Raw genomic sequence first — 12351 nt, forward strand, 5'->3', positions numbered from 1 at the left:
GGTTTATTCTTGATTCATTCTCTGTGATTAGCATGCGGTTTTGTCACCATTTCACACACTGCCTCCCAAATGACCTTGTCTCTGACTCTTCCTTGAGAGGTGACATTTGACAAATGAAAGAATACTTTTTTTTCAGCACAGCAGAGTATTACAAAAAGATCCTACCTCTAAAACTTTTTTGCCATAACACAAATGAAAGGTTACATGCAATATTGGAAGCAGACATATCCCATCAGAATCCTGTTTAACTTAATAATATGTCTAAGAGTAAATACAAATGATTATACTCGCTTGCTTTTTTATTATTTCTATGGTCAACAGGATTGTATATAAGGTACTTACCTGTACTCTTTACCAAAAAAGCTGAACTTTATTCATATAGTTTGTGATCATGAAACTTTCTAGGAATGTAATTTGAAATGATCATATTAATTGTATCTAGGGATTTAATAAAAATCAGGCATCTTTGTGCTGTATCTGTAATTTGGCCCATTAACATTTTAATGCATATATGAATATCAATTTGAGTTTCAGTGGCTACATCAGTCTCTATTTATATGAATGTTTGAAAGTCAAATATGAACTTTGACACCAGATTGAGCAGTTATGTGCAAATATATAATAATACAAGTCAGGGGAAATTGATCCCATAGGGTAAATGGTTTCCCCGTCTGATGATTTACTTCAATGTAATGACAGTTAAGGATATTTAAAGACATCATCGCCATAATTGGATTAGGGATTATTATGTTCAAAAAGTGTTTTCACTAATGGACTGTTAACAAAACCATATTCTCTATTACCTATTTTTAGACCAAATGTTTAATTCCAATAATTTACTATCTAAAATTAATTAGTTTTTTTTTTTTCAAAAGCCACAACCCACACACTCATCGTAGACTCTCTCTTTTCCTTCTCGAGCTTACACATATCATTTCAATATTTGGTAAATTGTCATTGTGTTTGTTCATATATATGTATACATTCCTCTCCTTTTTTGTTCCTGCCAATCTATTCCACCACTTCTCTCCATATCTGGTGTCAAAGTGCATGTTTTTTTCCTCTGGCATGCCCTTTATACCTAACACAACACACAAATGGGCTTGAATCCATCTGTCGGTATGTCATACTTCACCTGTCGGTATGTCATACTTCATCTGTCGGTATGTCATACTTCATCTGTCGGTATGTCATACTTGTATTTGACATATACATACTTGTTTTATAAGTGCCGTTTCCTTCTCTCTCTCTCTCTCTCTCCACTATCATTTCCTCTCCATCAGTAGCTAATCAACCTGAGACATGTCCAATCACTGGGCATGTGCTCTGGGTGGGATCAGGTTAATCTCTGGAATGGGGATGGTATAAGCCAAACATGACAGGGTTGAATCCACGTGAAGATAATTCCATTCCCATATTTCCATATCAGTAGAGGTGTCACTTTTACTGACAGTGATACAGCAGTGGTTTTTCAAACCCTGTTTTTTCCAGGTAAAACCAATTTTCAGGTATTGAAATAAATTGAAAACCAGGGAACGTTGTGTAAATTCTGAAATACGGACATTTATTCTGAACCACTCTATCGATACAAATCCCACAGTCAGGTATGTAGGCACAATGCGTCATTTTTCTCAATCTTTTCTGCCACTTTCTCTGGGCTTACTCTGACCCAAAGAAATGTGTCTTTGTGTTGTATTCTTTACTTAGTTCTGTGTGTATTGTCTGCTTCTTTAACTCTTCTCTCGTTGTTGTTCCTCTGTAGCATTTGGTCAGAATGAATGTCATGACCCAGGAGTTCCTGTCAACGGTCAGAGGTATGGAGACCAGTTTCAGCTCGGCAGCTCCGTGGCTTTTCGCTGTGACCAAGGATTCATTAGGACACAGGTAATAGAGTATTACTAACAGTTATATAAGATGTTTATTAGAATTGTAAGAATGCACATTGGTATTGGTAATAGGTGTGTTAATACTTAAAATCATTAACTATGTGTCACGACCTTGACACAGACTGGAGAACCCAAATACACGACCCAGAGACAAAGTCTTGAATGTAACAAAAATGTATTTTTAATTTCAAAGAACAAAAATCCCTCTTAACAGAGTAGGTAATAGAGTAGGTAACAGAGTAGGTACTAGAATAACAAAAAGAGCTCACAAGGAGAAAAAACAAAGCGTAACAAAAAAAGGAACTTAAGATTAACTTAAGTCTACAAAAATAGCAAAATAACACAACCTGACTTGACTTGACTCGATCCTCTATTTGCTGAGGCCTGGCATGACCATTCGTGGCAAACAAACAAGACGAACTGACACAGGACAGGGGAGAGACAGGACTATTTAAACATGAGGTGAGTGGGAACAGGTGGAAACAATCAGGGGAGGAAGTAACAGGGCCTGGAATGAGAGACAAGAGGTAAATACAAAATGAAACAGGAAATGGAAAACGAGATGTGACATAAATAGACAGACATGACATGAAATAACATGAAAACCTGACTAGACTTGGAATGACAGAGAAAATACATAAACATAACTAACACATTTGAGGAGACACAACACTATGCAATCTCCTGTACTTGATTTATTTTACTTGTCTATATACAGTGTCTTGATTTATTGATTTATTCTTTCTATACGTATCTTATCTTAAAATAAATGATGTACCTTATTACCATATGTTGATGTCTTGTTTCCAGGGGTCTGATCAGGTCACTTGCATCATCCAGGAGGGAAATGTTGTTTGGTCTGCGGCAGTACCTCGCTGTGAAGGTAAACCCACACACAAACTGTTTACTGCGTGCAATAGGAACATCTTAGAAAATGTTCTTCTTGCCAGATTCTAAGGTGACAAAGCAGATTTAATATGCTTATACACCTTAGGAATTGTATACATTTGCTCTTTTAATTGCTTTAGCCTCCAGCCTCCTCTCACTTGTTCAGCCTGTTTGCACGCATATTCCTCTCTTAACAATAATCGTAAACCAGATTGGCACAAGTTCTGCTGAAACTAATTCAGGATGACGCATTCATTTTATGCAGACTCCAATACCCAGAGATGTATCATTAGTCTGCAGATAAGCTTATGTGGGGGTAATGATAAGAATAAAAAGGAAAGTGGATGTGATGGTATGTCTTTTTAAAGGCAAATGTTATTAATTTGCCTGTGAATATTTATATTTCTCTTTGTTTCCATCCCCTCCATCTTGATTGTATTGTCAAAATGACATTATGAAATGTTGGCTGCTGTTAATAAATGGGACAGTGGACACAATTGAATAGGGCTGTCACCTCATTAAATATGGAGTATTGGAAAATATTATCCCTCCCATTGGTAAGGGAAAGATAATTATATTTTATTTCTAGAATGACTTACTCTTGTGCATCTGATTCATGAGCACCATAGCTTCAGCATTCACAGAATAGGTTATGTAAAGGTAATTTTCTTTAGCTTTCTTAAAGTGTTATGAGAGGCAAAGGTATATGCTACTTGAAATCAGAAGAAGTGGTTGGAGTGTGAAAAGACAGAAAGAGCAGTGGATAATAAACAGGTCATGAACTCCAGGTCTGAAGTGTTTTCTAGAGGTAACTGTACATGTTGGATTTATGAGTGCTAAACACTCAAGGCGGAAATTAATATATATTTTCCAACATTATATGGTGGTGGTATTGATAGGGCTGAAAAAAAAAAAAAAACGTATCACAAGATTATAGAAAAAAAACCTCAATGAAGATTTTGTGAGGGTAATATAGAGCGCAACATGTCTTAGCATGAATGTCTTTGATACATATCTATTATTCATGTGAAAACAATGATTAAGTTAATAGAAGCAAATACTAAAATAGCTAAAACAGTCTTGTAAATTCAGGAAATGACTGGAATCACTTTTCTGTAATACACCCTTAAGGAACCATTTTGCCATATTTCATATCCAAAATAAAAACGAATGTTTGGATTTGAATGTGCCATGTTCGAGATTGAATGTTAGCTAAATAAGTGTGAAGATCTCCCAAATATGTACGTTTTTTGAGTGGCAGGGAATTCAAGTATAGTTATGTCAAATGCTCATGTGACAAATAATAATATGTCGCACATAAAATGTAATATGCGGTACTTGATTTCCTTAAAAAATTCAGGAAATAATTACCGCTTTGATGTGTTTACTGTAAATTTCAACACCTTTCTTTTTGAAGGTAATTGTTTTTTCGTGCTTTGGACATAGTGCTCAGGCCATAACAGAGTTACAAGAAAAAGTGATTAATTGCCCTCCCTCTATCCCTCTCTTTCTCGTGTTTGTGTTTATTTCCCTGTAGCTCCATGTGGCGGCCATCTAACAGCTCCTACTGGTGTCCTGCTGTCTCCTGGCTGGCCCTCCTTCTATAAAGATTCTTTGAACTGCCAGTGGGTGATTGAGGCACAGCCAGACCATGCTGTGAAGATACACTTTGACAGGTTAGTCATTTATTTTAGAGAGTTTTTAATTTTGTTCAGCAGTTACTCAGAACATTTGCCAAATGAGTCCTTTTTTTGTTGACTTCTGCTGTGTCAGCTAGCATGTTATTAGTTAGTCAGTCGATTAGTAGCTCAGTCTTTCAGAAGCATAATAAGTTGTTATATATACATTTAGTTGGTAAATTACCCCTGCACTGAATAATTAATGTTGCTTTTTTGCACATTTTTTATGTAAACAAGCCACTAGCAGATGCAGTGTAGCCTGAAATTGCTAAATCTGAGATTTGTGTCTTTGGGAAGTGGCGTAAAGGCCAAGCTGTCTTCATCACCTACCAGGGAAATCATTTGTGAAGGATTGTGTCTGGTGCAGAGGATAGTTCATTGTTCATTTTGCTGGTTTGATATTAAGATGCAGTTTGTGATTATAAAGTGTGCCAGTTGTTCCTAACTATTTATTGTATGTCCTACTGAGTAGGTGAATGCATTTATGTGATCAGTTCCTACTGTATTGTATGGTTACAATGAAAACAAACAGCGCTCAGGACATCAGAACCAACTGGTTCTCAGTGCCGTGCAGACACAACTAATTCCCTGTCAGCCAACAGTCAAATCAATTACTCAGTATAGTCAGAGACAAAAGAGAGTAAGAGGGAGATAACAGGCCAGTCAATAATGTACCTAGTTAGTTACACAAGGTACTTACTTGGTTATTTGAGTACAAAGTCATTTAAATAGGCAGGAATAATGTTAGTCAATCACTATGGTTATTTAAGTAAGTTTCATGTATTGACATTGTTAAATGAACTGTGCTTCATTTCTAGCGAATCCTCATTCTGCGTAAAAGCCTTGTTTGTTAACACCACTTGCTTCTGACTGCCAATACATGTTAGTTCTTTGTTCCACTGCTCTGTGAGGCAGCCTGCACACACATTTTGTATTCCATATACATTTTATCTCTGTGTATGTGAGGTTATTGTACATGTTGATATTTTGTTTGTCTAGGTTCCAGACTGAAGTCAACTATGACACACTGGAAATCAGGGATGGCCCCTCGTCCTCCTCTCCTCTCATCGGCGAATACCACGGCACCCAAGCACCTAATTTCCTGATTTCAACGTCCAACGTCATGTACCTGTTGTTCATGACAGACAACAGCCGCTCGGCAGCAGGCTTCAGCATCAGATATGAGAGTAAGAATGAATCACTGATAGAAATGTTTTGTTGACGCTCAGGGAATTGCTTTCTGGCACTCATACACAGCAGCAATGTTTTTTCTGATGATTCTCTGAGTGTGACCCAGCTTAAAAAGGTGTAATTACCACACACACTCACTCTCTTGACTCTGTGGTCTTTGTTCTTGTTTGATGTGATTCTCAGGTGTGAAAATGGAGTCAGACTCTTGTCTTGATCCTGGTATCCCAGTCAATGGTCGTCGCCATGGCAGCATCTTTTCCATTGGTTCCCGTGTGTCGTTTGCATGTGATCTGGGATACACACTGAGTGATCAGGAGCCAATTGTGTGTCAGCTGAATCATCAGTGGAGTCACTCTCTTCCCAGTTGTGATGGTGAGTCTTTCTTTTCTCTCATTTCAGCCCTCCTAAAGAAAGCCTATATCGTGGCGGAATCCTTTTGTACTCTCTAGAAAAATAAATTAAGAGCAAGAATGATGTGATTATGTAAGAAACACAGTCACTCTGTGGACAACATGTCACATCCAGTTTGAAATATTTTAAACACATTTAACAGTAAATGTCTAAACCTAACCTTAAAGTCATTGAAAATATTTTATAAAACATTCCATTTGTTGTAAAGGGGCTTACACTAACTCCTACGATTAGCTAAACAAGTTGATCTGAATTTAATCTTGGAGAAGAAAACAAGGGATCTGATTGATTATGGAAGCATTAGAGAGGATTTATTTGTATTTCTCCATCTATACACTGTAGCCAAGAAATAATAGCTGATTGTTGTGGTAATTTGGAGTCACTTTTTTTATCTAATTTATTTATTTTACTTGTATAAGTGTGTTATTAAGTAGTAAGCATGGAATTAATCCTTAGTGTACTAATCCGTCAAAATGGTGCTCTAATTTAGTCAACTATGACACATATTTGATTGATGCGACCTCTGGGGATGGAGACTATGATAGTTGATCGTGAGTCACTGGACAGGTCTCCAGGCTAACACAGGGCTACCACACGTAGACAGACAATCATTCACATTCACACCTACAGGCAATCTGAAGGAAAGCCATGCACTCAGAGGGAGAATCATGAACACTCAACAACCCCTGCTGTAACCTTGGACCACGTTGTACCATTCTCTTTTTTTTAAAAATAAAAAATTGGACCATGTATTAAGAAACTACTCAAAATAAATCTTACAATTTTAGCAAATAAATAATTTTCATCACACTTGAAAATGCTTTCAAGTATATTGCCTTGACTTGTTTTTAATTAGTTATGGACGGTATTAAAAATTAATCAAAGCTGTCCCTTTAAACTCTGAGTCACCTGTCACACTGAACTGCAGCTCCAAAACAAAGTACATTGGGAAATAAGCAGGCATCATTTTGGGAAGAGTTTCCAGTGCTGCAGCTGAGTCACTCTCACACGCAACCAAGCCTCGGCTTCAACACAGTGGCATTGTCCACAGTAAATGATTATGCTCAACTCCCTTCAGCGAGCCGCCAACTCCGTGTTTGTTGTTAGAGATGAAACTGGGATAGTGAAGTTTCACACAGCGGTTTATTATTACACTAAGATATCACAAGACAAACCTTTACATGATTAAATAGGAACATTGGGTCCAAACAAAATGAATATAAAGCTTGAAGGTTGTGTTTCTAACTTAATTTTTCGAACTTAGTAATATTGGAGTGTGAGGGGGTGTCGGTGTTATTATTAGTACCTTATTTCCCAGTTTTCTCCTTTTTCCCTATGTGTGACTGGCAGCCATAATATGTCCCCACTCCAGAGTAGGTTTTACCACAATAGCCCAAGTTGGACATCGAGCCTCAGATAAATGATGCGGGTCAACAGGCATTGCTGAAACAGATGCTCCCTGACCACTGCAGGCTTCCCATCCAGCTTCTGCACACAGCTTAAGCTATCATGGGAGATGAATACACAGCGTCTGATTCATTCTGCCGATTGAAAAGAATCCAATTTGATAGCCAAAGTCAGGATGTCTCAACTTGGGAGTGAGTTCATACTAAGGCACTCTATCTCACAGTATCAGCCATATAACATAAGCAGTTTTAAACGGCCACTGTGACATTTCAATTTTCAGCCAAGCATGCCATCACAGTGACAGCACTATTTCAGAATAGCACTTTTCTAAAGTGAGTGTAAGCCTTAACTAGAACTATAAAATGTCGTGGTTTGCTTTCTGAGAACATCCTGGGACTGGAAAGAAGTGTCAAATATGTTTTAGCATGAAAATTCTTTTTTATTTTAAAGATAATTAACCATATTGTTCTGTAAGTGAACTCTTTTCCTACCTATTGGCAACTGTATGTCCAGCTCAACTGATTTGCATCTTTTGGAGCTCTGGGAGGAAGCCAGAGCGAACCCACGCTGGTCCACTGAGAAAGACTAAGACATCTCACATCAATTTATAGCACAATGAAAATCATCTTTAAAAACTCCCTAAGCCATACTCAAAGCAATTCATACACACACATAGTTGCATTAACAACAGTAATCTTATTTACAGTACAGTCTCGAAGGCACAGTTAACATTTTAATAGGAACAGACAACCTTTTTCTGCCATACCGACTGCATTACAAAGCCACCAAAAATGCATTATTCTCACAATATTGTGTCCAAAAGAAAAACAAAATGACAAGTAGAGCTCCCACAGGCGTGCAGAGACCATTCCCTTTCAGTGCCTGTTGGACCCAAACCACTCGTCTTATTCCTGCAGGTCAGCTAAATCTCCAAACACAGAATACAGAGCACTGTCTGCTATTTCTTTATGTGCCAGGGAGAATATTGAAGGAGCACAGTGACATTTTAATCCTGAAGCTGATGCAAAGACAACAACTTGCTAAAAGGGACCAAAACCACAGAATCCATTCAGTTAAAAATGCCATGGCATTCTCTAAAAGGAAGATAATTATTGATTGAGACCAAAAACAGTCAGGAAAAGGGAGGGGGGTGTAGCTGGAGTCTGGTATCCTATCTTCCTCTATTTACTTCTCCTCTGGAAAACAAGCCATACATTTTGTCTCAGCATTAATTCTTTTACTTAACATTGAAGGCTGCCACACTTTGACTTGCTTCTCTGATCATTGTTAGAGTCGTGAACAGTCTTTTTCTTTTGGCTTACTCTTGTTGTTTTATCGCATTTTTATGCAGCTCACATATCCTCACACACATACCTTAACAATCTGCCTCTAACGTCTCACACAGAGATTATTCACATACTCTGATGTGTGTACTCAAACACAGTAGGTACGATGTAGGCCCACAGGCACGACAAGGGTCATTTACTCTGACAGTGTCCTAGCTTTAGCTAATGGGAGTGGGAAACCAAATCACACATGACTGCTAGCCTCTCTGAGAGAGAGTGGCTTCCTTCACAGCTGCTCTTCTCCAGTTCTGTTGAAATATGATATAGTTTGGAAGGTAAGACACTGATAGACAGAGGGATGGAGAGGCGGAGACACAGCAGTTCTCTACAAACACACGCTGGTATAGCTGCAGTATGGAAAATAAACAAACCCTAGACATCTGTGTTCATAAAGTCAACATTTTACCCAAATTCCCGAATTAATCATACGACTGTTTGTATTAGAATCTTAAGGGACTTGTTCTGCATTCAAATATATATAAACCTGGAGTTACTCTACAACAGAAAAGAAAAACATTTTATTGTCTCTGATTTAGTTTATATTCTGGGATGTTTAATGGGAACACACACATCCAGATGCATTTAAATTAAATTAAACAGAAAAGAGCTGATAGAGATAAAGGCACAGTGAGAGTAACAAAAAAGAGTCAATATAAAACAGTATCTTATCTTAGTTCAAACAGTCAGTAAGGCACAGTAAACCTTCTTTTGCTCTCCATTACTTTACTATAGTATTTTCCATTCTGCTATATCCTAAATCAATTAGTTCCATATCAGTGGTCCGGCTCTGTGTGGAGTCGAGGTGTAACGCACACACCAGTCCCTCACTCTTTTTCTCAACACACCACTCTCTTCGTCACATTGTCCCTGATGTTTATTTGTGTTTCCAAATTAACTGTATCTGGCTTTATCCCTTTTTATTCTCTTAATGTATCTAGTCAATTATACTTATTTACAATTCATATTTACTGACACAAACTGATTTGTTTAAATCAACATTACAGCTTTAGTGAATGTACTGTATCTTGTGGACACACAAAATGATTCCATTTATGTCAGAAATGTCACTATTAGATGATACAGTGTCTTGAACTGTTTATTTTGTGAAAAAGTTAGCGGACCCCTACAGTAATTCTGGCCACTATAACAACGCAGTTGAGGTTGGGCAATGGTTTGTGTAATTGTTTAAAGAAGCTGTGATTCGTATCTCTAAAATAATGACGTCTCAATCGACAATGTGAAAGGGGTCACTTATAGTTGTGAACCAACTGAAAATAATCACCTCAATCTGAGGCGATTATTTAAGCAATATATACATGCATTACAATCAGGTTGACCCACTCAACATCTGTACTTTCATTGATTTACATTTTATTAGAGTTTTTTTCTCCCTATAATTATTTTTAATATCAAGGATATTTTTGTGGAGAGAACATTGTTGTGGCAATTTAGCACTCACAACAGGAAAGAATGAAACAGAGGAATCAATAAAACACAAACACAGATAGAGTTGATGATCAATTATTATTTCGTTGTACAACAATCAATAATAACGAGGAAAACATGACCTCTGCTCTCAAGCAGTCCTACAGCAATGCTCCCACCCAGTAGAACTTTACAGAGGGATAGGATTCTAAAATGACGCACCCTCATTTTCCTTACATTACCTAACACACGACATCACATGTTCTGCTTCTGAATGCTGTACTTGTATGTTCCAGATGTCGGAAGTTTACTTATCTCATGACATCCTTTTAGTTGAGTCGTCAACTAACAAAGGTTAACTGTTTTTATAACCTGAGGCCTTCTCTGAACTTCCTCTAACCTTGGTGTCAGCTCACTTAAAATGAATACATCTATTGATAATTCAGAACGACCATTGTCTCTCTAACTCTGTGTGACCCAACTCAGTAACACACATCATATAGCTTACCATGTGACCTCAATGAATATGCCAGAAACACGCTGTAATACAGATTCTGCCATAACACTATACTGACACCATGCTCAAGAGTGACACAATTATGCCGGTGTTTGCAGTTCAGCAGCTTTAAAAAGGCTGAATTCAGTTTAATTCCAGTCTGTTAACTAATGACATTTAGAGCAAGAAATCTATCATTTTGTGCTGTACTTAAGTTAAGATATGTCTTTTTTTCTTCAAGTGTTATAATTGGTCATTTTTTTGAATTTGTTCAGGTCTTTCAAAGCTCAGTGCAAATGGTTTATAATTAACCCTACTCCTACTTTCTTCTTGCAGCTCTTTGTGGAGGTTATGTCTATGGTAAAACAGGGACAATTCTGTCTCCTGGCTTTCCTGACTACTACCCCAATTCTCTAAACTGCACATGGACTATAGAGGTGTCACATGGGAAAGGTAAGCACTCACATACACAGAAATAAAGGAAACGCCCATTCTATTTGCATGGATAATAAGGTCACATGTTCAAGATTGCTGTGTTTCTGGGTTCTTTTTCCATCTGATGCCATTAATGAGTCTGTGACTTACTCTGTATCTATCCATCCATTTATCCTTTGATTTCTAGGAGTCCATCTGGTGTTCCACACGTTTCATCTAGAGGAGAACCACGACTACCTTTCTATCACTGAGGACACCAATTTCCTTGTTCCAGTGGCTCGACTCACCGGCTCAGTGCTGCCCCCTAGCGTCAAAGCAGGGCTCTACGGGAACTTCAGCGCTCAGCTACGATTCATATCGGATTTTTCAATGAGTTATGAAGGCTTTAATATCACTTTCTCAGGTAGGAACCCCCCAAAAGAAACGGCCTTTTAAGGCTGATGAATGTTCTAATCGTGTTGACAGACCTTTCACAAAACCTGGAAAAGCATTAAGATATTGCACTCCAAGCCACATTTGGTTGAACCTGTTATGTGCGGCTGTTTGTTGACGTGCAGAAGGTGCGTCGGGAAAGAAAAGACTCACATTTGCCACCAACTAGTTATTCTTAATCATTTCTCTAAAACCAAAAATAAAGGCTTGAAAACCCTATTGGTAAAGCATAAATATAAATATGAACATTGTTATGCTTTTACGTTTTTTAGTTGCTGCCCCCTGTGGGCAGAAGGCAAGAAAATGCCACTAGTACTTTAAATGTTATTCATTAGTTTTTTTATTTACATTATATTTATTAGTCTTGGCCTACTTAACAACATTACCATAGTTCCTGTACATGAAATCCCCCTTTAAAGGTCACCTATCGTGCAAAATCCACTTTTTCATTTCATGTCTCTTCTACATCAACATGTGTCCCCTCTGTGTGAACAGATTCTGAAAGTTTCAGGACAAAAGATTCACTCACTATTTTTCCTGATCCATTTATATAAAAACCTGTCTGAAAATGAGCTGATCAGATTTTGGCCACTTTATGATGTCATAACGATTTTCTGGCTTGTGTAAACATTAGCCAATCACCAACGTGGGGGCGTGGCTCCTTATTTTCATCTAAAGTAACAGACAGAGAATCAGCACTTTTGAAACAGGGCTGAAACAGAGGGGATTATGGGATGCTGCAATGATCTGTTTGG

General features: G+C 37.7%; 1 protein-coding gene across 1 annotated transcript in view; it reads left to right on the forward strand.

Moving 5' to 3' along the window:
- The window catches only part of LOC104967368 (CUB and sushi domain-containing protein 1-like), a 192487-nt gene that overhangs the window by 45105 nt on the left and 135031 nt on the right, over positions 1-12351 (forward strand). Inside the window, 7 exon segments of the mRNA XM_010796776.1 lie at positions 1763-1884; positions 2697-2769; positions 4312-4450; positions 5453-5640; positions 5828-6016; positions 11066-11182; positions 11352-11567. Of these exon segments, the coding sequence (XP_010795078.1) occupies positions 1763-1884; positions 2697-2769; positions 4312-4450; positions 5453-5640; positions 5828-6016; positions 11066-11182; positions 11352-11567 (1044 nt within the window).

This window comes from Notothenia coriiceps, unplaced genomic scaffold (assembly GCF_000735185.1).
Source record: "Notothenia coriiceps isolate Sejong01 unplaced genomic scaffold, NC01 NC01_scaffold00037250, whole genome shotgun sequence".
NCBI lineage: Eukaryota > Metazoa > Chordata > Actinopteri > Perciformes > Nototheniidae > Notothenia > Notothenia coriiceps.